The following is a 25,940-nucleotide window of genomic DNA, read 5'->3' on the forward strand; positions in this document are numbered from 1 at the left end:
TGGTTCAAGTGCGTCGATCGCATCGCATTAATACCGACGATCGTACGGCGGGAAATCGTCGTCCTCGCCATCGTCGCGTCGATCGTCCGCGTTCTCCGCGAACTGCGACAAGAATCCCAAAACCGTATTCGCGACGAAGAACAAAAACATCAAGTTGAACAGGAATCCCATCCCCCCGAACCCGAATCCGAACCCGTACATCGGCATGATCGGCATCGGCATGAACACGGAGTTATACCCGTACCCGTACCCTCCGATCGGCGGCGCCGCGCGGCTCTGCGCGCTCATCCTCGGCGACGCTCGCGACCGGCTCGACGCTCGAAAGCTCCCGCCGCCCACGCGTCCGCCGCTTCTCGCCGCCTCCGCCTCGTCCGCGTCGATCGCTCCCGTCACCAGCACGCTCGCCGCCACGAGCGCCGCCAACGGCGCGTTCAGCGTAAACGTCGCCTCCTCCTCGCGCTTCGTCCCTCGCGCCGTCGTTCGCATCGTCCTTCGCGTCGTCGTCGTCGTCGTCGTCGTCGTCTTTCGCATCTTCTCCTTCGTCGTCGTCATCTTCACCAGCGGCGTCGTCATCGCACCGCGCATCATCATCGTCGCGCGTCGCGCGTCTTCGAGAGGTGCGTGTTTTTATTCGCGCGCGCGCGTCGTCGTCGGCGTCGCGTCGTCGGCGTCGTCGTGTGTCGCGTCGCGCGCGCGATCGGCGTCGGGACACGTCATCGGGTCCGTGTTCTTAATGTTCGCAGAGTTCATTCGATTGAATGCACGCAATCGCGCGAACGAGTCGAAATTCAACACCCCGACGCGCCGACGCGTCGCATTTCGCGAACCCTGCGTGTTCTCGTGCGCGATATTTTAGTCCGTGTGCTAATTGTTAATTATTAATGATGATGCATACGTGGCGCGCGCGGGCGGGCGTCGCGTGGGATGGAACGTCGCGGCCGATTCGAGACGTCGGAGGATGTCGAGTGATTTCACGAGTGCACGCTGACGGCCTGCGTGCGATCGAGCAAGGGATGCACGATCGCGTACACCAAATCCACCGAACACGTGAACAGCACCAACGCCGCGTACAGCACGACGATCGACCTCGAATCGTCCACGCGCAAGTCGCCGTCGAAGTCGACGCGTCGGCACGCGTCCACGCGCCTCCGGTGCAGCACCGCGAGCTCGATCGCGGCCAAGATGCAAGATCCGTAGATGATCGCCCCGAACGCGATCGGCACCTTGCCGCCGCGGCCGACGGCCGTTAATCCGACGCCCGTCAGCGTCATGACGCCGAGAAAGTTGAGCGAACTGTAAAACGTGCGCTCGAGCGCGAGCAGCGTCACGGCGTCGCAGCTCGCGCGGACGTCGCCGTCGTCGTCATCGCCGCGAATCGCGCGTTTCGCCTTGCCGAACGACCGAATCATCGCTCGTCGCGCGCGCGTCCGAGTGCGCGCGCGCGCCAATCGTCATTTAATTCTCATGCGCCCGCGCGTCGATCCAGATCGCGCGCGCACTGATCCCTTAACGATGCATCATTATACGTACTCATAATGCGTATAATGATGTATCGTAGTGCTATCCGTCTGCATCTCGACGACGTCCCGGCGCCCGCGGCGGCGCGCCGCGCACCGCGACGCGACGACGGGCGACGATGCCGCGCGCGACCGTCCTCGCCGGGTCGTACGAGCGCTTCGTCTTCGGCTACGCGCACGCGCGCGGCGCCGCGAGCGACGCGAGCGACGGCGCGACGACGACGACGCTCGCGAAGCGCTTCACCGTGGACGCGCACCTCGCGAGCGTCAAGGCGGTCGCGTGCGCGGGCGGACTCGCGGCGAGCGGGGGGAGCGATGACTTGATACGAGTGTATCACTGCGACGCGTCGGGGGCGATGGCGGACCTGGGGACGTGCGTGGGACACGGAGGGGACGCGCGGGCGCTGGAATTTTACGCGCCGCGCGGGTACGCGCCGACGCGACTGCTGTCGGGAGGCGCGGACGGCGCGCTGATGGTGTGGGACGCGAGCGATAATTTTGAATTGTTGAAAACGATGCGGGCGCATCGGGGAGGGGTGTGCGCGATCAGCGCGCATCGGAGCGGGAAGGTGGCGCTGACGAGCGGGTGCGACGCGCACGTGGCGATGTGGGACATGCGAAGGGGACGCGTGGCGTATAAGTTTAAGACGCCGGAACGCGTGGAGGGGTTGGCGTTCACGTGTGATGGGTCGGAATACGTGAGTAGACTGACGCAGAAGATCACGCTGACGGATGTTGAGGCGGGGAGCGTGGTGACGTCGTTCACGACGCCGGCGAAGACGTTGACGTTTGACGCGCGCGGGCGAATGGTGTACGTCGGGTGCGAGGGCGGTGACGTGCTCGTGTACGACGCGCGCATGGCGGCGAAGGAGGGAGCGGTGAGTCGCATTGCCAAGGCACATCCGCAACGCGTGCGCGGATTGGCGATCACTTCGGCCAAGGGTGACGAGACCGTGGGAGACTCTGGGCCGAGCGCGCTCGTCACCGCCGGTTCCGAAGGCGTCGTGCGCGCGTGGGATTTGCGTCGCGCCTCTGGGCCGCGCGACGAAAACCCAGGAACTCCCGTCGCCGAGATCAACTCTGGTGCTCGATACACGTGCTTATGCGCGATGCCAGCGGAGACTGTACCGGACGCACCAAAGCCAAAGTTGCCCGCGCCGAAGCCGCGCGCCGACGCGCCGGCGAAGAAGCAGGCGGACAAAAGCTCAAAGGTTTCGACATCCAAAGACAACAAACCCGCGTCATCGAAGCGACATGATATGAAGCAAAAGAAGCGTCCAGATATCGGTGGCGACGATGACTTCGAAGTCGTTCCCGAAGAGCACGAGCCCGCGGCGAAACGCGAGCCGAGTCGGTTTGATTCCGACTCTGACGGCGACGCGCCGTACGCGAAGCCTGCCGGCGGCAAGAAGCGGCAGAAACAGCGTCAAGGACCGGCGTACGAAAAGACAGCCACGTCAGCTCGTCGCAAGGCGAACAATATTAAGCACAAGAAACGTAGATAGGAGATAGATATATCAATATTAATACAAGTGGCTGACGTGCACGGGTTCTTCGGCGTCGAGGTCAAACGGTACCAGGACAGAAATCGCCGGTTCGCCGTCGTGCGTTCGCACGTGGTGCCAAAAGAAAGGCGGCGTGTATATCATGTCGCCCGGATAAAGTGTGAACGTCAATGGTGTCGCGTCTTCAAAGTCTGGAAACCGATCTCGCTCGTCGGCGTCGCCCGCGTACCACGCGTCCAAATTCACGCGCGACAGTTCCGGGCGATCACTCCGCTGATACATCGCGCGAAAGTCATCCTTATGAAATATCGTAAAGGTTTTTACGCCTCGAATCATGATCAAAAACCCATGGCATAAATCATAATGCAAAGGCGTCACGTTACCCGCCGCGCCGAACCAAACGCCGCAATTTCTCAACGCGACGTCTTCCGCGAACACCTCACCCACCGCCCCGACGTTCGCCTCGACCGCGAGCGTCGTCGTGCACTCCGCACGCGCGTACACGCGCTCACCGTGCTCAAAAATAGCCTCGCAAGCCTCCTCGAACGTGACGGATTCATTCGCGTCGCAGTCCGCTTTGATGAACGCGCCGCGAGCGCCCTCCCGAGACGTCAGCACCGTCGTCCGCGCTCCCTGGCCCGCGTCGGCGAAGCGCTTCGCGTCGCGCCACGTTCGCACCGCCGTCGTTTCGCTCGCCTCTGAAGACGTGCGGCGCGCGCATGCGCGTCGTCGTCGCGAACGCGTCGATGCCTTCGTCCCGACGCGTCGAAATCGCATCTTTTCGAGCGACGACGTCGCACATCGACGCGAACGGCGCCGCGGCGGCGGGAAACGATCGGGCGCGGCGTTCGTCGCGCGCGCCGCGCTTCGCGCGCGCGATGTGCGCTTCGCGCGCGCGCGCGGACGTGTGTCGAAACGCGCGAGATAACCCGGGTGGCGGTTCGGTTCTCGACACAGTTTACCCTGAGGCGCGGGGAGTCGGCGGCGCGACGTTCGTTTCATCGGTGTCGGGGTGTCTACGACATTGGCAAACGCGAGGAAATACTCGCGTGGAATATTGTGTGGTGCTAATCGATGGACGAACGCTGGTTCGTTCGTCGGATGGAGCGCGCGGCGACGCGCGGAGCGTCGCGCGACGGCTCGCGTCTCAGTCGTACTCGCCGTTGGCCTCTAAGATCTGCTGCGACGCTAAACGAATGGCTTGTTTCTTGCTCGTCGCCTCAGCGCGAGCTTCATCGTTGCCTAAACGCACGGTGGCGACGTAACGCGCAGTTTCGTTCGTTGAGGCGGTGTTGATGCACTCTCCGACGAGGACGCCGCCCAAGGTGAGGAGATGTCCGTACGCGTTTTCCATTTTCAAATCTTTTTTCTCCTTGAGCTTGGCCGACTCTTGCGCCGGGGCGTTGTAAATCTCGTGACCGTAGATTTCGAGCATTTCTTTCGCCGCGTTCGCCTCGGCTTCTTTTTTGCTCTTCCCGATGGCTGTCGTCTCCCGCTGCTGTTCTCTCGGCGCTTCTTTTGGCCAAACGCATCGCGCTTGGAACGCGGGCTCGTGATCGGCCGTGCCCTCGATTCGATGCGACATCGTGTGACCGTTGAGTTCGATAATCAATCCTTTCGGGTTGGTGAATCTCCTTTGTTTTTTTCCCTCCACGACGACGTTATAAACGAACCACTTCGCCAACTGCTGCACCGCCTGAGGTCCGCCGGCCATTTGATTCACCATGTACACCGCCGCCTCGACTAGCGTTCCCGCGCTGTGTTCTTCAACCTCTCTGCCTCCTTGCACGTGTTGTGGCAGACATTCAGACACCAACTGCGCCATCGACGCATTACTCGCTACCTCTGAATACTGCCTCGTCGCCTCTCCCGTATCCTTGCACAGTCTGTTCCCGACGATTTCCTCCAACAACGCCGCGCCAAATATCTTATCCCCGATCAACGCGTGCATCTCCACATCGCTCGTGCTCACGTGCTGTTGCGTCACATCTCGCAATCGCGTCGGCACGATGTCGGCCTCGATCAACCGCGAGCTCAAATCGTGCCAAAGTTCCAACGACGGCTTTTCGCGATACGCATCCTCGCACTTTCTTTTAAACCACTGATCTCCCCCGAACACGTCCAGCTTCAGCCGCTTTTGCGACTTGGCGGACGGCCCGAGGCGCGGTGGCGGCGCACCTCCCATCAGTCGTCGACTGTCGGGGACGAGGACGCGAGAGAAGGACGGCGGCGACGCTCGAGTGGACGCCCGAGGGCGTTGACTGCAGGCGGCGGTGACGCGGGAAAAGGCGCGCGACGGCGACGACGACGCGCGGAGGACGGTGCGTGACGGCGCGGTGCGCGCGGTGCGGTCAGTGGTCGACGTCGATCGCGTTGACGCGGCGAACGCGATGCGCATGCGCGCGAGAGAGTGGCGACGGGAAGCCGAGAAGACGCGGCGGAGAGGCGGCGGCGACGGTTAAGAATAATGTTACACGCGCGTCAGCCGCCGAATCGTTCGGGGCCGTGACCGGCGAGGGTTTTGATGGCTAAACTCAACTCCTCGGCGAAGAACGGGTTGTCTTCGTCCGATTGCGCGAACTCTTCCTCGGTCCAGAGCTCTCGCAGCGCGTTCAAGCCGACGTTGACGTCGAGCAGTAGCAAGGATGGATCGTACTCCACCAGGCGAGCGACGTTGACGCGAGGAAAGGCGTCGCGAAGGGCGCGGAAGCGCTCTTTAATCTCTGGAATGTCGCGCTGAAGGAAGCTCTTGGAGTCTTGTCGCAAAATCGCGCCGACGTCGGCGCCAGGAATCATAGTCTTCAGCTGCGACAATCGAGCCACGATGGCGCTCGAGCTCGTCAGGAGTAACTCTGGATACCCGTAAGCCATCTTTGCCGCATCCGCCGCGGACGAGCACAGACAAATTTGCTTGATTCGCTCCAGCGCTTCGCACAGCGCGCTCAACGTCGGTTCGCCGAGCATAGCCTCCACGGCTCTCGAATCCTCCTCCATTTCGCACGCGATCACCCCTCGCTCAAGATCCATCACGAGCGCCATCGTGTACTCGGCGGCCATCTGATCGAATCCCGTTCGCGTCTCCCCCCCCGCTCGCCAGAAATCCCGCACCTCTCGCTCCGCGTCCAATCGACGCGCCTTTTCGCTTCGCTTCAGCCTGCGCACCGCGTCCTCGATCGTCCGCTCGCCTCCCGGCGGTAAGCTCCCATCCTGTCGTCGATACGGTAAATCATACAAAAATTCCCCGTACGCCGCCGCGAGCGCGTCCAGCGGTCCCTTCACAAACTTTTCGCGCGTCTTTCGCGCGCCGAATGAAATCTCGCTCAGCCAATTCAACGTCGTCGCGATCCCGGGCTGGAATCCGCGCGCGCGCTCCGACATCAGCGCCGCGCGCATGGCGTCGTAGTCGTTGTCGAAATCGTCCGGGTTTTTCGGCGCCCGCGTCGCGCGGCAGCGCGCGCGTTGTCGTCGCCGACGATGCCGCTCTGGACGACCGCGCGGCGCGACGGACGCGCCGCGCGACGCGCGCGCGACGCGCGACGCGGGCGGCGACGACGTCGTCGTCGTCGACGACGACGTCGACGCGACCGGGCGCGCGCGCGCGCGCTCCATCGCGCCGCGCTCGACTCTGCGGCGTCGTCGTCGAATCGACACTCGCTGACGCGCGCGATGGCGCGCTCGAGCGTCGACCGCGCGCTCGACCGCGTCGCGCGCGTCGCGAGTCACGTCGACGCGTCGTCCGCGACTCGCGACGACGCGCGCGACGCGCGCGCGCGCGCGATGGCGGCGTACGTCGCGGAAAACGCCGCGGGCGCGGTGGTGCACGCGAGCGACGACGCGACGCCGTGGATCGACGTCGATCAGCGCCGCATCGACGCCTTCGCGACGTGCGCGAACGATCATCAATACATACACGCGCGCGACGCCCCGGGCGGGGCGATCGCGCACGGATTCTTGACGCTGAGCCTGCTGACGCCCGCGACGGCGGCGCGCACGACGCCCGCGTGGTCGACGCGCGCCGTCAATTACGGCCTCAATCGCGTCCGTTTCGTCCGACCCGTGCGCGCGGGCGCGCGCGTCCGCGCGCGGGCGATCAAAATCGTCGCCGCGCGCGCGTTACCCGACGCCGCGGGCGCGGAAACGGAGTATTTAGTCGAATTAGAAACCGCGCCGAGCGCGTCGTCGGCGTCCGCCGAGCGCGCCGAGCTCGCCTTGGTCGCGTCTTGGATCGTCCGTCACTACGTCTGACGTCCCGCGCTCGCGCGTCACCGCGTAACCAAATAACCCTAGTTTAGCTCTGTTTCGTTTCGTCTTCGATCCATCGTTCGTCGCGTGCCGTTCGGCGCTCGCGTCCGCCGCGCTCGCGTCCGCCGCGGCGTCTCCAGATGTGACGAATGTGCCGCGGTGACGCGGCACATTCGTCACATCGAAGTGCCGCGCCGCTCGCGCGCGCGGCCACGACGACGGACGCGCGCGCGCGCGTCGACGACGACGACGACTCGAACGCGCGTCTCGACGCGGCTCGCCACGCGCGCGCTCGACCGCGCGGCGACGCGCGGCGCGCGCGTTCGTAAAACGGCACGCATTCGCGAGAATTGAATTGAAATTCAAGACGCGCTCGACGACGACGACGCGCGGATGGACGCGACGCGCGCGCGCGGAGGCGCGCGGATGGACGCGTGGCGCCCGATGATGACGCTGGACGCGCGAGACGGAGGCGCGATGGGCGCGGTGAGGACGATGCGGGACGGGACGACGCGAGGGGAAGGCGAGAGAGACGCGCGCGAGGGGACGCGCGCGAGAGGAACGACGACGACGACGACGACGACGACGAGTTTGGACGCGTTCGACGCGCGGTTAGCGCGGGCGAGGGAAAGAGCGATGCTCGCGAGGGAAGAGACGGAACGCGTGGAGAAGTGGTTGCGAGACAGCGCGGCGGCGACGCGGCGAGGGGAAGGCGCGAGAGGCGAAGGCTCGAGAGGACGGCGGTCGGACGACGACGGAGGCGTGAAGATGGCGATGGCGAGCGAGGAGGACGTCGAGGTCGAAGAGTATGATTATGGGGTGGAAGAAGAACGCGCGATGCGCTCGTCGATGGCGACGACGTTGGTGGCGAGGGAATCGATGTCCTCGTTGTTCGTGCCGCAGCGTTCGCCGGCGAGGTCGGTGATACACAGGCCGATACCGAGGCGGCCGCTGAGCGCGAGCGTGGAGGGCACGGAGTGGACGACTTTACGAGCGAAAGCGACACGATCAGGCGACACGCGCACGAACGTGTCGATAGTGAGCGATGAAGATGGTAGGAGCGCGTTTCAATCGCTCGCCAGGGACAACCGCGCCGGGCTGGACGGACTAGGCGACATGGTGGCGAGGACGACTATTTCGAGCGGCGTGCTCGACGACGGAGGGTTGGACGGAGGAATGAGTACGCCGCCGCGACCGCACCGATCGCCGCTACGTCCACCGGTGGCTCGTCCGAGGAATCGCACACTGAGCGAGGATTTCTCTAGTCCCGTTCGCCTGTCGTCGTCGATGGAGCTGAGACATTCCACCAGCTCGCGCATGACGTTGTTAGAATCCGTCGCACACGAGGCAGAGTACGAACGCGCGCGTATGTCTGAAAAGTCTTACGACGATAGCGAGCCTCGGTAATGGTAGCGACAAAGCTTTTCCAAACTTCACAAGATTTAGTGGCCAGAAAACTAGTAAACGTATTTAAAAGAGCCTATTTAGTTCGATAACGACTTCGCAAATCGCTGCATCTCACGCATCATCCCCAAAACCTTTTCAGCCGCAGTCTTTTCCGTCGCCTCGCCATCCTCGCCCACGGGTCGAAGCGCTGCGTCGACGATATCGTCAAGTTCCTCGCCCGCCGGTCGCTGCGCGTACTCATCAATGAGCTTGAACCGTCCCGGCTCCTCTGGGTCTTCCAAGAAAAGTTTCCACGCGCTCGGATACGACTTGTACAGACTCCCATTGCACCACGGCAGAGGTCTCAAAGAGTACGTGACCGTCATCTTTCCTAAAAAGTTGTCTCTCATGCGCCGAACGTTCAATCCAACCCCGGCGTCGCCGCTCGCCAATCTCGGATTCAACAGCACCACCGGATACCCCAACTCGTTCGCTCGACCCGTGGCCTTTTGTACCTTCTCTAAAGACATCGGATCCGGCGCCGCGAACACCAAAACGCCCTCGAAATCATCCGTCACCAAATTCCTATCGTCCACGCTCGCCACCTCAAACGCGACGTCGTCTCCCCACCGCGCTCGCAACATCGCCGCCGCGCCCGCGTCCGGGAACACCGCCTTCACCCCAGTCGCACCACTCGCGCTCAATTTCGACAAAAACTCTCGAGAGATCTCCCACACTTTCAGTTGATCACCCGATTCGCTCATCACGTTTCCGCTCATCGGGTCCCAGAGCTCTGGGATGAGCAGCTCGACGATGCTTCCCGCGACCCCACGCTGCATGGCGTCTCGCGTCGCCTTCGCCGCTTGCCCGACGGCGTCGAAGAGGTTATCCGGCAGCACCTCGTCCTCACGCGGCGCCGGCGCCGCCGCGACCGGCGCGAGCGAGCGATCGTCGTCGTCCCCGCTCGATGTGGATAAACGCGCAAACTTTTGCGCCTTCGTTCGCGTCGTCGCCGCCGCGCCGCGTCGCGAGCGCGTCCCCGGCGTCGCGCGATGCGATGCCTTGGTCAGCGTCGCGCATCGCGTCGTCGTCGTCGTCGCGCTCGAAATCATGTCGTCGTCGTCGCACTCCGAGGCGCGCTGTGATGTCTGCGGTCGCGCGAAGCGCGCAGGGCACGCCGCTCGACGGCGCGCCGCTCGCGACGACGGCCGTCGTGATCGCGGTCGCGATATCTTTCGCGCTCGCGCTCGCCGCGAACGGCGATTTCGCGCGCGTGTGCGCGTCGCCGCGGTTGGCGTTTGAACATCCGCTGTCGAGCTATCATCGCGTCTGGACGTCGACGTTCTCGCACGGGAGCTTCCCGCACGCGCTGCTAAATTGTCTAGCGTTCGTTCCGATGGCGTCGGCGCTCGAGCGATCGATCGGGACGACGCACTTCGCGTGGTTATTCGCGACGTTCGCGCACGCGGCGTACGCGCTCTCGGCGAGCGCGGCGACGGCGCTTTGGATGGCGCTCGGATATCGCGCGTCGTACGAGAGCTGCGCCATAGGAATGTCTGGGGTGGTGTTCGCGCTGATCGTGTGCGAGACGAACGTGAACGACGTGGAGCGGCGAAGCGTGTTCGGGTTGTTCACAGTGTCGAGCGAGTATTACCCGATCGCTCTTCTGCTTTTCATTCAACTTTTGATGCCTGGCGTCTCTTTCATCGGTCACGCGGGTGGTATCGCGGCTGGATGGTTGTACGTTCGCGGATACTTGAACTTTTTGCTCCTGAAGGAGACGCACGTGGAGTATTTAGAGAAATTAGCGATTTGCGCGCCCGCGCGCGCCCTGGCGTCGTTCGTGCCGTCAAACGCCGATCGGGGCGCGCGGCCGAACGCGGAGGCGAGTTCGACCGCATTTCCCGCGTTTTCGACGGTTAGAGCGATCCCGACTCGTATGAGTGAGGTGACGCGCAACGCGTTCGCGGGTAATTTCCCGGGCCAAGGACGGAAACTTGGCGGCGACGGGTCCACGACGGGTGAGATGGCGAATCTCGTTCGGGTCGATCCTCGGGCGTTGGATACGTTAGTAGAGCTGGGATTCGCAGAACACGCCGCGCGGCGAGCGTTGCAAGAATGTGACGGCGACTCGCAGCGTGCGATCGAGTTGTTGACGGAATCAGCGGCGCACGACGCGAATAGCGACGAAATAGTTTAGCTCGACGTAGAGAGTTGTATTTTTTGTATCGATATTTTGAAAATTTGCTGCTCGTATTGGTGGATTTCGAGAGTCAAAAGTGCAGACAGCAACGTATGCGTCTTAAAGTCTTGATACTGCGACCTGTTCTTGGCTCAAAAGCGCAACAGCGTCGCCCTTTTTTTTTCGTTTTTTTCATGCACGTGATGGAGTCCATCACGCTAGTTTCTGGTCCGCAGTCGGCTCGCGGCGAGAGCATTCGTGATTCTCGCGGCGGCTGTGGACACCATGGTCGCGGTTGAGCGCATAGACAAAAGAAATACCGTCTCGCACCCCCCAATGGCGCCCGCCTATTGGTGCTATCGTATCGTTGCCGCGGGCCGCGTCAAAGCGTCGACGAGACGTCGCGATGAAATATCGCGACAGCTCGCTCGCGCTCGCGCGGCCCGCAGCTCGCTAAAAATGTTGTGCCTCTTCTCGTGCGCGCGCACGAGAAGACTCGCCAAAGAATTCTCATACCAAACGTATCCTCACTCACTGAGTTTGAAGTGCATACTTCATCGACGGAGCGATTACGCACCTTCCTCGGCGGCAGCCTTCAGCACAGCGAGGGCTTCTTGAACCTTGGAGGTGAGCGCGTCCGGAGACTCGATCAAGTGAAGGACCTCCGACTGGTCCATCTCGAGCAACATACCCGTGATCTTTGCGGCGTTGGCGGCGTCCTTGCTCTCAATGAGCGGGTAGAGGGCTTCACCAAGAATCATGCGCTGTTGATCCGGAGCGGCGGCGGAGAGCTGAGAAGCGAGAATAGCCATCGGGTTAGCCGCCTCCGCCGGCATCGGCGGCATCGGCATAGCCGCGGCGGCGTTGTATCGCATGTTTTGACGCTGGCCACGGCCACCGGCCGGGCCACCTCGGCCACCACGGCCACGCTGGGCGCCCGGAACGCCTTGGCGTTGCGGCATCGGCATGCCGTAACCCGGCATGCCCGGCATGCCCGGTCGCGGTCCGCCCGGCATCACCGGTTGGAAACCGAAGCCTGGTTGCGGTTGCGGCGGCATCATACCCGGAGGCGGTTGGCCGTAGTACATAGGAGCACCTGGCACGCCCGGCGGCGGCATGTACGGAGCCATGCCACCCGGCATACCGGCGCCCGGCATGCGCTGCGCGAATTGCGCTTGGAGACGCATGCGGCGTTCTTCCTTGCGTTGCGCGAGAGCGACATAGAGCGGCTTGGCACCGACCATCTTACCGTTCATCTCCGTCACCGCGCGGGTGGCTTCGTCGGGAGAAGAGAAGGCGACGAACGCGGAACCGCGAGAAACGCCCGAGGCGTCACGCATGACGCGGCAAGAGGTGATGGTGCCAAACTCCTTGAACAATTCGCGAAGCTTTTCATCGTCGGTGCCGTCCTCAAGATTTTTGATGTAGAGGTTGGCGCCCGCCATCTTTTCCATGCGTTCACGGCGTTCTTGGTCGAACTTGGCCTTCAATTCGGCTTCGCGCTCAGCCTTCTTTTGCGCTCGGCAGACAACCCAAGTCTTTTCATCCTCGGTGTACCCGTCGAGCTTTTCGACCGCGGCCGCCGCGCCTTCAGGTTCTTCGTAGCACACGAAGCCGAAGCCCTTAGACTTGCCTTCTTCGTCGCGCATGATGACGCAGCTCGTCACCGCGCCGTGCTCGGCAAACTTTTCACGCAACTTTTCGTCGCTCAAGTTTTCGCTCAAGTTCTTAACATAGACGTTGTTAAACTTGGCTTCGCCGGTGTTCGAGCGCTCGGCACGGCGTTGGAACGGACCGACGTACACTTGCTTGTCGTTCAGTTCCATACCGTTGACGTTGTCAATCGCCGCCTGCGCCGCCTCTTGGGTCTCGAATTGCACGAAGCCGTAGCCCTTCGAGTTCCCTTGGCCATCCATCGCCACCTTGGCGCTCGTGATCGTCCCGAACTGCGCAAAGGTATCGAGCAACGCCTTGTTGTCGATCGCCTTATCGAGATTCTTGATGAAGATGTTCCCCACGCCAGATCTTCGCACCGCCGGATCTCGCTGCGAGTACAACACGCGAATCGGCTTCCCGTTGATGACTTGAAAGTTCAACACATCAATCGCGTGCGCCGCATCGTTCGGCGATTGAAAGTTCACGTACGCGTACCCGAGCGATCGTCGCGTGATCAAATCCCGGCACACCCGAATCGACACCACCGGTCCGATGGATGAGAACTTTTCGTACAGCTGCGCCTCGGTCACCGAGGTCTCCAGGTCCCCGACGTACAGCGAGCTCGTCCCCGCCCCCGGTTGTTGCGCCGCGGGCGTCGTCCCATCCGCGTTCGCCGTCGCGTTCGACGCTTTCGCATCGTTCGTCACGTTCGTCGCCGTCGCGGCAGACATCTCGCGTCGTCCTCAAAAACTCGTTCGCTCGGAACGTCAAGAAATTCGGCGGCGCGATGCGATCGCGTCCCGGGGCGCGTCTCGAGGCGCGCGTTCGCTGTGTTCGGCGACCGTCGAGCGCGTCGACGTGCGCGAGCGCGTGATGTGCGAAAACGACGTGCGTCCGTCGGCGTCGCGTGAACCGTCGTTCGCGAGCGCGCGCGCGACGTGGAGTGTCGCGCGCGCGCGCGCACGATGCGCGATGCCGCGACGTCCCGGCGGCGCCGACGCGACGTGCCGTTTAGGGCTTGCGCGCGTCCGCGCGTCCGATCGTTCGCACATCGAGGTTTTTCGCACAGTGTACGCGATTCGAGTCGACCACGCGCGCGACGCGCGCGATCGCGATATCCGATGCGATCCGCGGACGGCGCGCGACGACCGCGAAAAACCCGCGTGGGTCGAGCGACGGGTCGCGACTCGAGCGTTCGGCGCGCGTGTGCGACCATCGAAACGCGCCGTGTGATATCGGCGCCGCGCGCGGTGTGATTTCGGACGTCCGACGACGCGCGTCGACGCGACGCGCGACCGCGTCGCGCGCGAGTGCGCGACGCGGCGGCGGCGCGACGACGACGCGGAGTGGTCGGGCGCGATGACGCCGACGACGGCGCGCGCGAGCGCGCGCGCGCGAGCGACGAGGGCGCGTCGCGACGAGGAGGCGGTTTCGGAATCGTCCTCGGCGATGGACGCGGGCGCGCGCGCGGACGCGGGCGCGCGGACGCGGGCGCGTGGGGGGGGGAGGGGCGCGCGAGAGGAGGTTTTGGAGGAGGAGGAGTACGCGGCGCGGTTGGAGGCGATCATCGAGAGGGATTATTTTCCGGATTTGCGAACGAATCGGTTGAAGGCGGCGCTGCTGGAGGCGACGAGACGGGGAGACGCGCGGGCGATCGCGGCGGTGCATCGAGAGATGAACGTGGAGAGGATGCGAAGAGTTGGTTCTCGGGGTGGGGTGGTGGGGACGCCGAGCATCGGGGGATCGGGGACGACGGCGCGCGACGCGGAGGCGAGCTGGGAGACGGAGACGCCGCAGAGGGCGAACGATTTTGAAGACGACGACGAAGAGGAGGAATTCGTAGACTACGAAGACTACGAAGGACGCGGGATCGAGGGCATGCGTGGGAGATCTACGGCGTACGAGGAGGACCGTCACTTGAGCGTGAATGGGTTTTTGGCCAAGTACACGTCGGAGGACAACGCTTCGTTTACCGAAATTGTCAAACAAAGCGAGGCGAAGCGGGCGTTAAAGAAGCGGCATTTGGAAGCCGTCACGGCGCCACCGTCGCGTCGAGCGGCTTTAATCGCCGCCCTGGCGTCTCATCCCCAGCCGTCATCCGCGTTGGCGCTTGTCGAAGGCGCAGAGGTTGCCGAAAGTGATCCATCCGCAGCAAAGGTGGTCGCCGTCGTCGGTCACGATAGCCTGTACACCGCCCCAAATGGTGTGGCTTTGTCGTTAAAAGAGCGCCAACGCATCGTGGCGAGCGAACCTAAGGTCACGATTGCGGCGAACACGCGATTTGTGGCGCCAAAGCCACGCACAGACGGAAGCGAAGGTAAGCGCGCGGCGCTGAAGCGCTACGAGCGCGTGCACACACCGAGCATGACTCCGGGCGTCGAAGGGAGCCCAATTATGACGTGGGGTCAAATCATATCGACACCATTACGCTTGGAAGATACGGAAGAAGAACTAGCGGGCGCGGGGAAGTTTTCGATGAAAGGTTCGAGCGCGAGAGAGCGAAAATTGCGCGAACTCACCGCGCGAAACGCGAGCGGTTCCGCAACGCCGACGCCTCGGACGCGACGCGGCGCACCTACGCCGAATGGACTGTCGAAAGCGGGGAAGAGTTTACTCCGACGCGTCACGACACCCGCTCGACGCGCAGCGACGACGCCGAGAGATAGCGATTTGCGAAAATCATATAGCGGAAGGACGCCGCGAACGACGCCGGCGAGCCATGGCGGGTTACTTAGATTAGACGATTAGGTAGTTGCAATGTACTAGTTACATCGAATGCGTTAAGTTATTCTATAGTGTGGAGTCAATCGTGTCACTCCCTATACGAGCTCATCGAGCGGGAACGCTTGCGTGAGCAGTTCTGGAATCGCCTCTGGGTTGTCGAAACGCTGGCGCAGCTCCGTCTCTTGCGTGGGCACTAAGTGCACCGAGTTGCGCAAGTACGTCGGGTTAACGTCGATGTCCCAGCCGTATGCTTCTTTGATTCTCTTCAACGTTTGTACTTGGCGAGCCGCGGTTGCCAAATGCTCTTCGTACACCAAGTGCACGTATTGCCGCTTGCGCGCTCGCATTTCATTCATGAAGAACTCAATCCAGTCGTGTCTTTCTTGGAAAGTTTGCTTGAACTTTTCAAAGTCAAACACAACTTGTGTCGGTATGGTTTCGTCCTTCGATTCCGGTTTCAACGGATCCGAGAACTTCATCCAAACACCCGTCTCCTCAGCCGCCGCCAACGAAGCGTATTGGGCGAGAATGTTCGCGCGCTCAAGGAAGAAGACGTTCGCCTTGGGGAATTCATCCAAGATCGTACGTGCGATGCGTCTGGTCGCTCGAGCACCACCCAAGGCGTTGTTCCAACCAATTCTCGTCATCACGTACCGATAACCGTGTCTCGCCGCGCCCAACAAAAGCTGATCGAGGAACGTACGCGGGTGGTTCACCAAGTTGTTGAAGACGTCCTCGTCGACGCCGAGCTGCAAAATCTTCGGCTTCATGTCCCGCGTCACCCAGTCCATCTCTAACGCACGTTCTGACCACAAATCTCCAATGTCCAAGAATCTGTTGTACAAAGGAATATCAGAGTGGAAACCGGTGTCATCTTCCCAAACCACCGTGTCTTCGTCGGCGTTGAATGCTTGTCGCAAGAGTTCAGACATCAGCTGTGCGCCGGAACGCGCTGTGTTCGCTAACACCACGAGCTGCGCCGAGACGTCGGCCGTACCGAGCAAGCCCATGCGGCGATTCACGAGCTTTTCAGTCATGACATCTACGTTATCAGCCTCGGACCAACGAACTTGATCGAGAATGAAATCGAAAATGAAAGACGAAGGATCGTGCACGTAGTTGAGCGTCCAGTCTACTAAACGCTGCGTTTTCACCTCGGGATCGCATCCCGTCCACGACTTGCCGAGACTGAAATGATCCAGCGCAGTCGCATCGGGGTAGAGCTTACGAATCTCCTTGCAAGGAACTTTGATGCGCCAAATCTTCTCCGGGTCGTTTTTATCTACGACGAGCTTGGAGCCCTTCTTTGACACGCGTTCGCCCACTAAAGCTTCGTGATCAACCTGCTCTAAGCACATGTCTCGCCCATCTTGGCCGCACAGCAATGGATACGCAGTATCGCGATCTAAAATGACAGCGTTATCGAAATGTAACACCTTGAGCGTCAAGTACATCGGCCCCGTCCAGGCGTTCGCGATGCAGTGCTCGTCGAACGGAATGGCGTCGAGATATTCCTTATTGGTGATCAGCGACGCAAACAGTGCGGAATGCTTCTCCAGCGCCCCCATGAAACCAGCTGATGCGAATCGTTTGTCTCCCCCGGGATCCGCCACTAAGAAAACCTCCTTACCGAGCGTCGCCGTGACGGAGAACAAATCCGTCGGGTCTCTCAAGAGCTCGATGTTTGTATCCATGTACAGCCCACCGTGGTGATACATGATCTCAAACTTCATCAAATCCCCAATCATCGAAAACACGTTTTCATGATGCTTTAAGTTGTACTTTAACGCACGCTTGATGGTGTGATAGGTGTACGGAAAGTTTTCAGGCGTAATGTCCGCGCTCCGCCAAAGCTTGATCTTCCATCCCACCTTGTGAAGAATCTTCTTGTTCTGGTTCAAGAACGCGCGCTTCACGTTCGGCAGCTCTGAGCCGAGCCAAATCGCGTGCCCCACGGGTTTCACCTTCAAGTGATGCACCTTGCCATCCGTCGGGTACTCATTCGTGGGATACCCATCGCCGGGATACCCGTCGCCGGGATACCCGGTCGCCCCGAGCGAGGCGAATCGCCTCGCACGCGCGTGTCTCTCACCCTCTCGCACGTACCCAAACGCCACCGCTACGACAACAGCGACGAATGAAACTAAACTCACGATCCCACGCACGCTCACCAACCCATCTCTCCGCGTTCGACGCCCCGGACTCGTCGTCGGCTCGTCCTCGAGCGCGCGATCCTCGCTCGCCGCCGCGCTCGTCGACGTCCCCAGCAACGCCACGCGCTCCGTCGCGCTCGCTCGCGCGCTCGGTATCATCCCGAGCATCCTTTCCCGCGCCTATCCTCGCGCCGCGCGCCCTATCCTTCGCGCACCCTCCGTCGCCACGCGCGATCGACGCCGCGCTCGCCGAAGGGTGTTGAGTCCTCGATTCGAACGCCTCGCGCGAGTTCGCGCGTTTCCCGTCCCCGCGCGTCGCGCTCGCGTCTCGCGCGACGTCGGGTCACGCGCGTTCGCGCTCTTCTCGACGCCTCCCGTCGCTCGCCGCGGTCGTGCGCGCGGTCGCCGCGACCGCGGGGTGTGACGCCGTCGCGCGCCGCGGATTTGGCGCGTCGCGCGAGTCTCACTCTTTTACACACGGATCTTTCTGAACATCCGGCACTCCCGGGTGTTTTCGAACGACGCCGTTGACGCGACGCGACGCGCGCGCGGTCCGCGCACCGCCGCGACGATGTCGGCGTGCCTGGGGGCGTGCTGCGGGGCGTGCGCCGCGAGCGCGTGCCGCGGGTGCTTCGCGCGGGGACGGACGCGCGAGAGGCGCGACGGTGCGAAGGACGGCGACGTCGAACGCGGGGACGATGATTCGGGCGCGCCGCGCGACGTCGGGGTCGCGTCGTGGCGGCGGAAGTACGCGGGCGCGTTCGTGGCGTTGGCGTTCGCGACGTGGGCGCTGAGAGATGGGAGAGGGGCGTCGTCGCGGCTCGGGAAGGCGTTCGGGTGGGCGTGTCGAGACGCGCTCGCGGCGAGGAGCTGCGCGCACGAGACGGCGGTGCGCGTCGGACTGGGAAACTCGTTGTTTTTCGCGTTCATGCTCGTGGTGACGTTCATGGTGAAGGAAAGCGATCGGACGAGCGCGCGCGTGAGGTTTAACGAAGGTTTTTGGTTGGTGAAAGGGGTCATTTGGCTCGGGTTGCTCGTCGCCGCGTTCGCGGTGACGTTGAACGACTACTCTGGGCTGGTGAACGTCGATCGGTTCTTCGCGGCGGTGTTCCTGCTGATCCAACTCATCGTTTTGCTCGGTTGGGTGTACGATTTGAACGATAAGCTCATGTCAGGCATGGATGAAGGGGGAAATCGGAGTTTCGCGCTCTTGCTGACTTCGTCCGCGGCGACGTACGCGTTCGCGTTCACCCTGGTCGGCTTTCTCTACAAGCTCTGGGCGCCGTCGAGCGAATGTCATCGAAACATCGCGCTTATCACGTGCATGTTGATCGTGTGCGTGATATTTTCGGTGATTTCTCTGCACGCCCGCGTCAACGGAGGCTTGTTCACGTCGGGCGCGATGACGTTTTATTGCATGTACGTGCTCGCCTCGGCGTTGGCGTCCGAACCGAACAATTACGCGTGCACGCCCGCATCAAAAGATGGTGATTTGAGCTCAATACTCTCGGTCATCGGATTCGTCTTTGCCCTGTTCGCGCTCGGCGTCACCGCGCACAGCGCCTCGTCCAAGAGCGCGTTCGCCGGCGAAGGCGCCGAGGGAAGCGAAGATCCCACGTCGACGTTCAACGTCACCTTCTTCCATTTCGTCTTCTTCACCGCGAGTTCTTACTGCGCCATGACTTTCACGGAGTGGACGAACGGGCGGAGCGCCGCCGGTTGGGAGAGCGCTTGGGCCAAGGTCGCGGCGGCGTACGCGAGCGCCGCGCTCTACACGTGGGCCTTGCTCGCCCCCTTCGTCTTGCGCAACCGCGAATTCCGCTAGCGTCGATCGTCGCGAAATCGTCTTAGACACTAGTACACTAGTCACATCATTACAAAAAATCGCCCAGTCGCTCGCTCACTTCCTTCGCGTCGTCCTCGACGTCTTCGTCTTCGCCGACGACTCCCTCGCCGCCTTCTCGTTCCCGAGCTTCGCCAGGTACGCCAGCACCGCCAGCGCCGCGACGTCCACCGCGCCCGCGAACGGCGAGATCTCCTGTCCGCTTCCCTCCATCGCCATCGCCATCGTCGGCGTCGCCGTCGCCGTCGCCGTCGCCATCGCCACCGCCGTCGCGACGCGTCCCACCGTCGTCGTCGTCTCGTCCCGTCGCGCGTCGCGCGCGCGCGTCGCCGCCCGCGTCGTTCGCGCGCGCGTTCGCGTCGTCGGACGCGTCGTCGTCGCCGTCGTCGTCGTCGTCGTCGCGATCATCGTCGTCGTCGTCGCGATGTGCGTCGTCGGTCGGTCGGTCGGTCGGTCTCACGACGAAAGCTAAAAACACGGACCTCCACCGCGGACTAACCTGACCCGGAACGGATAAAGCGACCGCGCGACGACGGCGACGGCGACGACGACTCGACGCGCGCGCGGGCGACACTGCGCGACGCACCGACGCGCGACCGCGAGCGACGCGAACGAGCGCGCCGGACCGCGGACGACGGACGGAGAACGACACCGCGAAGAGGAAAGATGCGCGCGACGACGATGCGACAATCGAGCGCGGTGACGGGGACGCGCGCGCGAACGACGCGCGGGGCGCGCGCGGCGCGACCGCGAGCGACGACGACGACGCGGGCGGGATTGAACGTCGATCTGCGAGGGAAGAAGGCGTTCGTCGCGGGCGTGGCGGACGATAACGGGTTCGGGTGGGCCATCTCGAAGGCGCTGAGCGAAGCCGGCGCGGAGGTGATCCTCGGGACTTGGGTTCCGGCGCTGAACATCTTCGAGACGTCGTACCGACGGGGGAAGTTTGACGAATCGCGTAAATTGAGCGATGGATCGATGATGACGTTCTCGAAGATTTACCCGATGGACGCCGTGTTCGACGCGATGGACGACGTTCCGGAGGACATCGCGACGAACAAGCGCTACGCGGGTAACGAAAAGTGGACCGTGAGCGAAGTCGCGAAGTGCGTCGAGGAAGATTTCGGTAAGATTGATGTTCTCGTGCACTCCTTGGCCAACGGCCCGGAAGTCGCCAAGCCTTTGCTCGAAACGAGCCGTAAGGGTTACTTGGCCGCCATCTCGGCGTCTTCTTACTCCAACGTGTCCATGATCCAACACTTCGGACCGTTGATGAACAAGGGTGGTGCCGCCATCTCTTTGACCTACCTCGCCTCCGAACAAATCATTCCGGGCTACGGTGGTGGTATGTCCTCCGCGAAGGCGGCGCTCGAGTCCGACACCCGCGTCCTCGCGTACGAAGCCGGTCGCAAGTGGGGCATCCGCGTCAACACCATCTCCGCCGGTCCTCTCGGTTCTCGCGCGGCCAAGGCGATTGGGTTCATCGACAAGATGATCAACTACTCTCTCTCCAACGCGCCGCTCAAGGAGAAGCCGCTCGAAGCCATCGAAATCGGTAACACCGCCGCCTTCTTGTGCTCTCCGCTCGCCTCCGGCATCACCGGTGCGACCATCTACGTCGACAACGGCCTCAACGCCATGGGTCTCGCCGAGACCGCTCCGGAGATTTCCGGTTAAGCGCGCGTCCAGAACGTTTTGTTGAGGATGGCGAACACGGTCGGCAGTCGCGGACTCTGCGTTTCGAACGCACCGCGGCGACGACGCCTTCGTCTTCGCTCTCCTTTAGATGACGCAATTCAATATTTTAATTAGAGTCTCAGTGCTGACGCCGAGGATCCTTCATCGTCACAATCGTCGTCCCGCGTCTTCACGGCGCGGACACCTCTTCGAACTCGAGGGTTTTCCGGGTGTTTTCAGGCCGTGGCTCACTTCGCGACGCGACGCATGTCCCACCTCCTCGTCACCTTACGTCGAGGTACCGCGGGCAAACCGAAGACTATCCTCCAGACCTTGTCCGCGCTCGGTCTGCGCAAGACTCGAGACGCGCGCATCGTGCCGAACGACGCCGGCGCGCGAGGAAAGTTGAATCAAGTCAAGCACTTGGTCTCCGTGGAAACGCTGGAAGACGCCGAACGACGCGTCGAAGCGCTGGCGAAGAAGCGCGCGCTGCGAACGCCGATCGTGAGCGAGCACTGAGGCGATGCTGCTGCGCACGGCGAGCTGCGAGTCGCTGAGCGGGGGACGAGGGATGGCGAAACGCTCGGGACGAGGTCGAGGGACGGGGACGACGACGACGCGAGCGGTGTCGTCGTCGAGCGCGCCGCGAGCGCCGCACGTTTCGGTGTTGGATATGTGGCGCACGTGTGATGCGGTGGCGTTCGATGTGGATAGCACGGTGTGCGAAGATGAGGGCATCGACGAGCTCGGGGCGTACGTCGGTGCGGGCGAACGCGTAGAGGCCATCACAAAAAAGGCGATGGAGGGAGGGATGCCTTTCGGTGAGGCTTTACAAGCGAGATTAGAGGCCATGGCGATCACTCGGGAGCAGTTGGAGACGTACGTGGCGAAAAACCCGCCGAAATATTCACCGGGGATCAAAGAACTCACTGCCGCGTTGCGCGCGAGCGGTAAAGAAGTATACCTCGTCTCCGGTGGGTTCAGACAGATGATCGCTCCCGTGGCGAAAGGTTTGGGTATTCCAGTCGAAAATATCTACGCCAATACGATAACGTTCAACGAGGACGGCTCGCTGAAAGGTTACGACGCCGGCGAGTTCACCTCGCGTTCGGGTGGCAAAGCCGAGGCGGTCAAGCACATCAAATCGAGTCGAGGGTACAACACGATGGTCATGGTCGGCGACGGCGCCACCGATCTTGAAGCGAAGATCCCCGGCGGTGCCGACATCGTTGTCGGCTACGGCGGCGCCCAGCGTCGCGCCAAAGTTGAAGCCGAAGCCGACTGGTTCGTGCTCGATTTATTCGTCCTCGCGGAAGCTCTCAAAGGTGCGTGATTCGCACGCAAGTATGTTTAGATGCGTTTTAAAGATAAAGTCATCGCATTGTGTATCACCGACTCCACACCAACCCTCGATGCGCCGCGATGACTTCGCGAGCTCGCGTTCGCGCGCGCCGCCAAAACCTGCGGCGCCTCGCTCGCGTGCCTCACTCACGCGCGCACGACGTCGACGGACGACGCGTCCGTCGAACGCGCGTGCGTCGCCGTCATGGATGCCGCCGAACGCGGCGCGATCGCGTCGATGCCTCACGACGATGCGCCGACGACGACCGCCGGAACGACGGAGCTGTTCGGCAAGATTGACGGCGAGACCGTGCGGTTCCTCGTCCAGAGCTCGTTCGCGGGCGATCAGCTCGATGAGTTGAAGCGGCAAATAGCGATGTTGCGCAGGCTGCGCGCGGGCGATCGGTTCGTGCTGCCGGGTCAAGGGACGCCGCGCGCGACGAAGGAGCGCGTTTTTGGCTTGTTGGACTTGGGGTGCGGGGCGGAGTTGCGCCTGAGCGATGCGACGAAGACGTACTTCACGCACGCCGAGTGGATGTACTCGTATAGAGAATTACCGCTGTTTTCTCAACTTTCGGATGAAAGGTCGACCGATGCGGCCAAGGCGAAGTTTGCGAGGAAGCGCGACGGTGACGGTCGAGCCGAGTTGAATCTAGCCGACGTGAATAGATTGGCGACGAAACCGGTGGAGATTTTAGAACGCGAGGGGAAGAGGTTGTTGGAACACGCACATTTGCGAGAAATCGAACGGCTGCGAGAGGAAGCAGATGCTTTGAATGAGATGGACGACGACGGACAACGGCTCGCCTTGGAAAATCGCATCAAACAGCTTGAGTTGGTGAGGGTTCAACAGCGAGTAAGAAATGAGCTCGTGTTTGCGCAACAGGAGATAATGCAGATGCCGGAGCGAGCGTATAAGAAGATGGTCAAGGACAACATCAAAATACTCGCTGAGAAGAAGAAGAAGGCTGAGAAGAAGGAGAAGCAAGAACAGACAGCGTTCTATCGCAGTGTGCTAGCAATGCGTAAACGTATCAACGAAGAGTCGAACAACGCTCGCGATGAGCGCTTAGCAAGAAACAAAGCTGTGCTGAAAATGCACGAAAAGTTGAACCGCGAATTCATGCGAAAGGCTCGCGATGAAAATTCAGAACGTTTGTTGCGCCTGGAAGCGTTAAAGGCGAACGATTTAGCCGCATATCGCGAGTTACTCGCAGAGGCGAGAGGTCGCGAGACTGATATGACAGCTGAAGGCGAGGGTGACAAATATGAAGCTTTGACTTCGTTCTTAAACGCAACTGAATCGTACTTAACCAAGCTTGGAGGGAAAATTGCCGCGGTGAAGATTGAGCAAGCGCGTTCAGAAGCCGCCGCCGCCGCCGCATCAGAGGCCGAGGCCAAAGGTCTTACTGAGGAAGAAGTCAAAGTCGTCGCGGAAGAAGCGGCAAACAGTGCAGCTATTGATCATGGTGAAGCCATTTTAGACGGTGCTGCGGATGGTGGAGACACGAAGGAGCGATACTATGCCATGGCGCATAGTACGCAAGAAATCATCACACATCAACCGCGCATGTTGACCTTTGGAAAACTTCGCGATTATCAGCTCGTGTCCCTGCAATGGATGATTTCGCTGTATAACAATAAGTTAAATGGTATTTTAGCTGATGAAATGGGTCTCGGGAAAACAGTTCAGGTGTGTGCGTTGATTGCTTACTTGTTCGAAAGCAAGCAAAACTTTGGACCGCATCTCATCATCGTACCAAACGCCGTGATTGTGAACTGGAAAGCCGAAATCAGGCGATGGTTGCCGAAACTATCCACCGTGTTTTACGTCGGCTCAAAGGATGCGCGCGCTAAAATTTTCCAGCAACAAGTTTTGCAGCTCAAGTTCAACGTCCTCGTCACTTCTTACGAGTTCATCATGCGAGATCGATCCAAGTTGAGCAAAGTGGCATGGAAGTACATCATCATCGACGAAGCGCATCGGCTGAAGGATCGCGAAGGTCGCTTGAGTCGGGATTTGGATAAATTTAGAGCGCAACGTCGCTTACTTCTCACCGGTACTCCGTTACAAAACGAGTTGTCCGAGCTTTGGTCTCTCCTAAACTTGCTCTTACCTGAGGTGTTCGACTCGTCAAAAGTGTTTCAAGAATGGTTTGGAGGGAACTCGAAGGTTAGTAACGACGCCGACGGCGAAGATTGGATCGAGAGAGAAAAGAAGGTTATCGTCATTAGTCGTTTGCATCAGATTCTTGAGCCTTTCATGCTGAGACGATTAGTGCAAGATGTTGAGAGCAAGCTTCCGCCTCGCGTCACCGTCATCGTCCACTGTCCGTTCAGCGCCTTTCAGTCAGCTTGTTACGACTGGATTCGTAAAACGGCCTCCATTCGCGTTGAACCAGGAACTAGAATAGGACTGGCGGCACAGCAAAACTTCCGTGGGTACTTGCCACTCCAAAACAGGGCGATGGAACTCCGCAAGCTCTGCAATCATCCGTCGCTGAGTTACCCTCCTGAAAAGGGTGGAGATTTCCGAGGTCCGAACCTTGTGCGCGCGGGCGGTAAGTTTTGGATATTGGATCGATTGCTCGTGAAGTTGCAACGCTCAGGGCATCGAGTGTTGTTATTCTGTACTATGACAAAGCTCCTTGACTTGTTGGAAAACTACTTACAGTGGAGATGGACCACTCCGGATGGTCAAGACTTGAAGTATTGTCGCATCGATGGAAACACTTCATTGGAGCAGCGCGAGATTGCTATTAACGATTTCAACGCACCTCACAGCGATAAGTTTATCTTCTTGCTCTCTATCAGAGCCGCTGGTCGTGGTTTGAATCTTCAGACGGCGGATACCGTGGTAGTGTACGATCCAGATCCAAACCCGAAAAATGAAGAACAAGCCATCGCACGAGCGCATCGCATCGGCCAAACGCGAGAAGTGCGTGTGATCCACTTTGAAGCAGTCGACGATGACATCGTGCAGAAAAAGAAGGGAAGCAAGAAGGAAGAAGTTGGTTGGGGCGGTCCAAATAGAAGCTACTGCGAATCCCTCGAGTCGTCCGTTCGCAACGTCATTCAAAAACAAAAGATTGAAATGGCTGCTGAAATTGTTGATGCCGGTAGATTTGATGGTCAGACGACGCATGCCGAACGACGGGAAACTCTCGAAAACCTTCTTCAGCAGCAAGCAAATGGCACGCGAACAGGCGTAAGCGTGCCTCCGTTAAAAGAACTTAACGGCAAGATCGCTCGCTCTCAAGAAGAATGGGACTTGTTCAACCGTTTGGACGAAGAGCTCGATTGGCCAGGCGCTTTGCTGAGCTCGGCAGAGTGTCCGTCGTGGATCAAGTACACGCAAGACGAAATCGATCAAGCTGTTTTTGCAAACACTAAAGTTGGACAGTCGAGTGTTACGCAGTTCAACGAGAACATGGGTAGAGGCGCTCGGTCGACAAACAACTTGAACGCGAGCGGATCGGCGGTGTGGACCCACGCCGACAGACAAGAGGGTGACTTTATCGATAGAACTGGCATAGCCGACGACGATGGCGATGAAGATGAAGAGAGTGATGACGTAGCCGTACGGGAGGACTCCATAGAAGATATTGGAGATATTGATATCGATGATATCGAAGACGCTGAAGATGACGACGACACCACGACTTTGAATACGGTTGAGATGAACGACGCCGACGAAGACGACGGCGGCGAATC

The 25,940-nt window shown here is 60.9% G+C and overlaps 18 protein-coding genes across 18 annotated transcripts; 10 read left to right on the forward strand and 8 right to left on the reverse strand.

Annotated features, from left to right (window-relative positions):
- Positions 1-27: 27 nt before the first annotated feature.
- OSTLU_32775 (predicted protein) lies at positions 28-486 on the reverse strand (the record flags this gene model as incomplete). Its single annotated transcript, XM_001418956.1, has 1 exon — positions 28-486. One exon carries the CDS (start codon positions 484-486, stop codon positions 28-30), a length of 459 nt encoding a protein of 152 aa, XP_001418993.1.
- A 485-nt stretch (positions 487-971) lies between these two features.
- On the reverse strand, positions 972-1,409 carry OSTLU_16239 (predicted protein; the record flags this gene model as incomplete). The annotated part of the gene is made up of 1 exon (XM_001418957.1): positions 972-1,409. One exon carries the CDS (start codon positions 1,407-1,409, stop codon positions 972-974), a length of 438 nt encoding a protein of 145 aa, XP_001418994.1.
- A 204-nt stretch (positions 1,410-1,613) lies between these two features.
- OSTLU_32777 (predicted protein) lies at positions 1,614-3,022 on the forward strand (the record flags this gene model as incomplete). The annotated part of the gene is made up of 1 exon (XM_001418718.1): positions 1,614-3,022. Exon 1 carries the CDS (start codon positions 1,637-1,639, stop codon positions 3,020-3,022), a length of 1,386 nt encoding a protein of 461 aa, XP_001418755.1. The 5' UTR covers positions 1,614-1,636.
- Positions 3,023-3,040: 18 nt separating this feature from the next.
- OSTLU_93062 (predicted protein) lies at positions 3,041-3,799 on the reverse strand (the record flags this gene model as incomplete). The annotated part of the gene is made up of 1 exon (XM_001418958.1): positions 3,041-3,799. One exon carries the CDS (start codon positions 3,797-3,799, stop codon positions 3,041-3,043), a length of 759 nt encoding a protein of 252 aa, XP_001418995.1.
- Positions 3,800-4,169: 370 nt separating this feature from the next.
- On the reverse strand, positions 4,170-6,415 carry OSTLU_16241 (predicted protein; the record flags this gene model as incomplete). Its single annotated transcript, XM_001418959.1, has 2 exons — positions 4,170-5,257; positions 5,533-6,415. 2 exons carry the CDS (start codon positions 6,413-6,415, stop codon positions 4,170-4,172), a joined length of 1,971 nt encoding a protein of 656 aa, XP_001418996.1.
- A 384-nt stretch (positions 6,416-6,799) lies between these two features.
- Positions 6,800-7,267, forward strand: OSTLU_32781 (predicted protein; the record flags this gene model as incomplete). The annotated part of the gene is made up of 1 exon (XM_001418719.1): positions 6,800-7,267. The coding sequence occupies one exon, from the start codon at positions 6,800-6,802 to the stop codon at positions 7,265-7,267; it is 468 nt and encodes a 155-aa protein (XP_001418756.1).
- A 474-nt stretch (positions 7,268-7,741) lies between these two features.
- OSTLU_16242 (predicted protein) lies at positions 7,742-8,671 on the forward strand (the record flags this gene model as incomplete). The annotated part of the gene is made up of 1 exon (XM_001418720.1): positions 7,742-8,671. The coding sequence occupies one exon, from the start codon at positions 7,742-7,744 to the stop codon at positions 8,669-8,671; it is 930 nt and encodes a 309-aa protein (XP_001418757.1).
- Positions 8,672-8,705: 34 nt separating this feature from the next.
- Positions 8,706-9,771, reverse strand: OSTLU_24848 (predicted protein). The gene has a single exon (XM_001418960.1). It carries the CDS (start codon positions 9,760-9,762, stop codon positions 8,749-8,751), a length of 1,014 nt encoding a protein of 337 aa, XP_001418997.1. The 5' UTR covers positions 9,763-9,771; the 3' UTR covers positions 8,706-8,748.
- Positions 9,772-9,794: 23 nt separating this feature from the next.
- OSTLU_32784 (predicted protein) lies at positions 9,795-10,850 on the forward strand (the record flags this gene model as incomplete). Its single annotated transcript, XM_001418721.1, has 1 exon — positions 9,795-10,850. The coding sequence occupies one exon, from the start codon at positions 9,795-9,797 to the stop codon at positions 10,848-10,850; it is 1,056 nt and encodes a 351-aa protein (XP_001418758.1).
- Positions 10,851-10,857: 7 nt separating this feature from the next.
- On the reverse strand, positions 10,858-13,219 carry OSTLU_50098 (predicted protein; the record flags this gene model as incomplete). The annotated part of the gene is made up of 3 exons (XM_001418961.1): positions 10,858-11,783; positions 11,809-11,821; positions 11,896-13,219. 3 exons carry the CDS (start codon positions 13,217-13,219, stop codon positions 11,402-11,404), a joined length of 1,719 nt encoding a protein of 572 aa, XP_001418998.1. The 3' UTR covers positions 10,858-11,401.
- Positions 13,220-14,042: 823 nt separating this feature from the next.
- On the forward strand, positions 14,043-15,236 carry OSTLU_93065 (predicted protein; the record flags this gene model as incomplete). The annotated part of the gene is made up of 1 exon (XM_001418722.1): positions 14,043-15,236. A coding segment is annotated over one exon (1,194 nt), but the record flags the coding sequence as incomplete, so codon positions are not given.
- A 21-nt stretch (positions 15,237-15,257) lies between these two features.
- OSTLU_32787 (predicted protein) lies at positions 15,258-17,783 on the reverse strand. The gene has a single exon (XM_001418962.1). The coding sequence runs from the start codon at positions 17,531-17,533 to the stop codon at positions 15,308-15,310; it is 2,226 nt and encodes a 741-aa protein (XP_001418999.1). The 5' UTR covers positions 17,534-17,783; the 3' UTR covers positions 15,258-15,307.
- A 159-nt stretch (positions 17,784-17,942) lies between these two features.
- Positions 17,943-19,223, forward strand: OSTLU_24852 (predicted protein). Its single transcript, XM_001418723.1, has one exon. The coding sequence runs from the start codon at positions 18,294-18,296 to the stop codon at positions 19,188-19,190; it is 897 nt and encodes a 298-aa protein (XP_001418760.1). The 5' UTR covers positions 17,943-18,293; the 3' UTR covers positions 19,191-19,223.
- Positions 19,224-19,265: 42 nt separating this feature from the next.
- Positions 19,266-19,466, reverse strand: OSTLU_32789 (predicted protein; the record flags this gene model as incomplete). The annotated part of the gene is made up of 1 exon (XM_001418963.1): positions 19,266-19,466. The coding sequence occupies one exon, from the start codon at positions 19,464-19,466 to the stop codon at positions 19,266-19,268; it is 201 nt and encodes a 66-aa protein (XP_001419000.1).
- A 318-nt stretch (positions 19,467-19,784) lies between these two features.
- Positions 19,785-21,007, forward strand: OSTLU_32790 (predicted protein). The gene has a single exon (XM_001418724.1). The coding sequence runs from the start codon at positions 19,890-19,892 to the stop codon at positions 20,883-20,885; it is 996 nt and encodes a 331-aa protein (XP_001418761.1). The 5' UTR covers positions 19,785-19,889; the 3' UTR covers positions 20,886-21,007.
- A 145-nt stretch (positions 21,008-21,152) lies between these two features.
- On the forward strand, positions 21,153-21,404 carry OSTLU_32791 (predicted protein; the record flags this gene model as incomplete). Its single annotated transcript, XM_001418725.1, has 1 exon — positions 21,153-21,404. The coding sequence occupies one exon, from the start codon at positions 21,153-21,155 to the stop codon at positions 21,402-21,404; it is 252 nt and encodes an 83-aa protein (XP_001418762.1).
- A 154-nt stretch (positions 21,405-21,558) lies between these two features.
- On the forward strand, positions 21,559-22,218 carry OSTLU_16249 (predicted protein; the record flags this gene model as incomplete). Its single annotated transcript, XM_001418726.1, has 1 exon — positions 21,559-22,218. One exon carries the CDS (start codon positions 21,559-21,561, stop codon positions 22,216-22,218), a length of 660 nt encoding a protein of 219 aa, XP_001418763.1.
- Positions 22,219-22,431: 213 nt separating this feature from the next.
- CHR3508 (predicted protein) lies at positions 22,432-25,899 on the forward strand (the record flags this gene model as incomplete). The annotated part of the gene is made up of 1 exon (XM_001418727.1): positions 22,432-25,899. A coding segment is annotated over one exon (3,468 nt), but the record flags the coding sequence as incomplete, so codon positions are not given.
- Positions 25,900-25,940: the final 41 nt, after the last annotated feature.

This window comes from Ostreococcus lucimarinus, chromosome 7 (genome assembly GCF_000092065.1).
Source record: "Ostreococcus lucimarinus CCE9901 chromosome 7, complete sequence".
Lineage (NCBI taxonomy): Eukaryota > Viridiplantae > Chlorophyta > Mamiellophyceae > Mamiellales > Bathycoccaceae > Ostreococcus > Ostreococcus sp. 'lucimarinus'.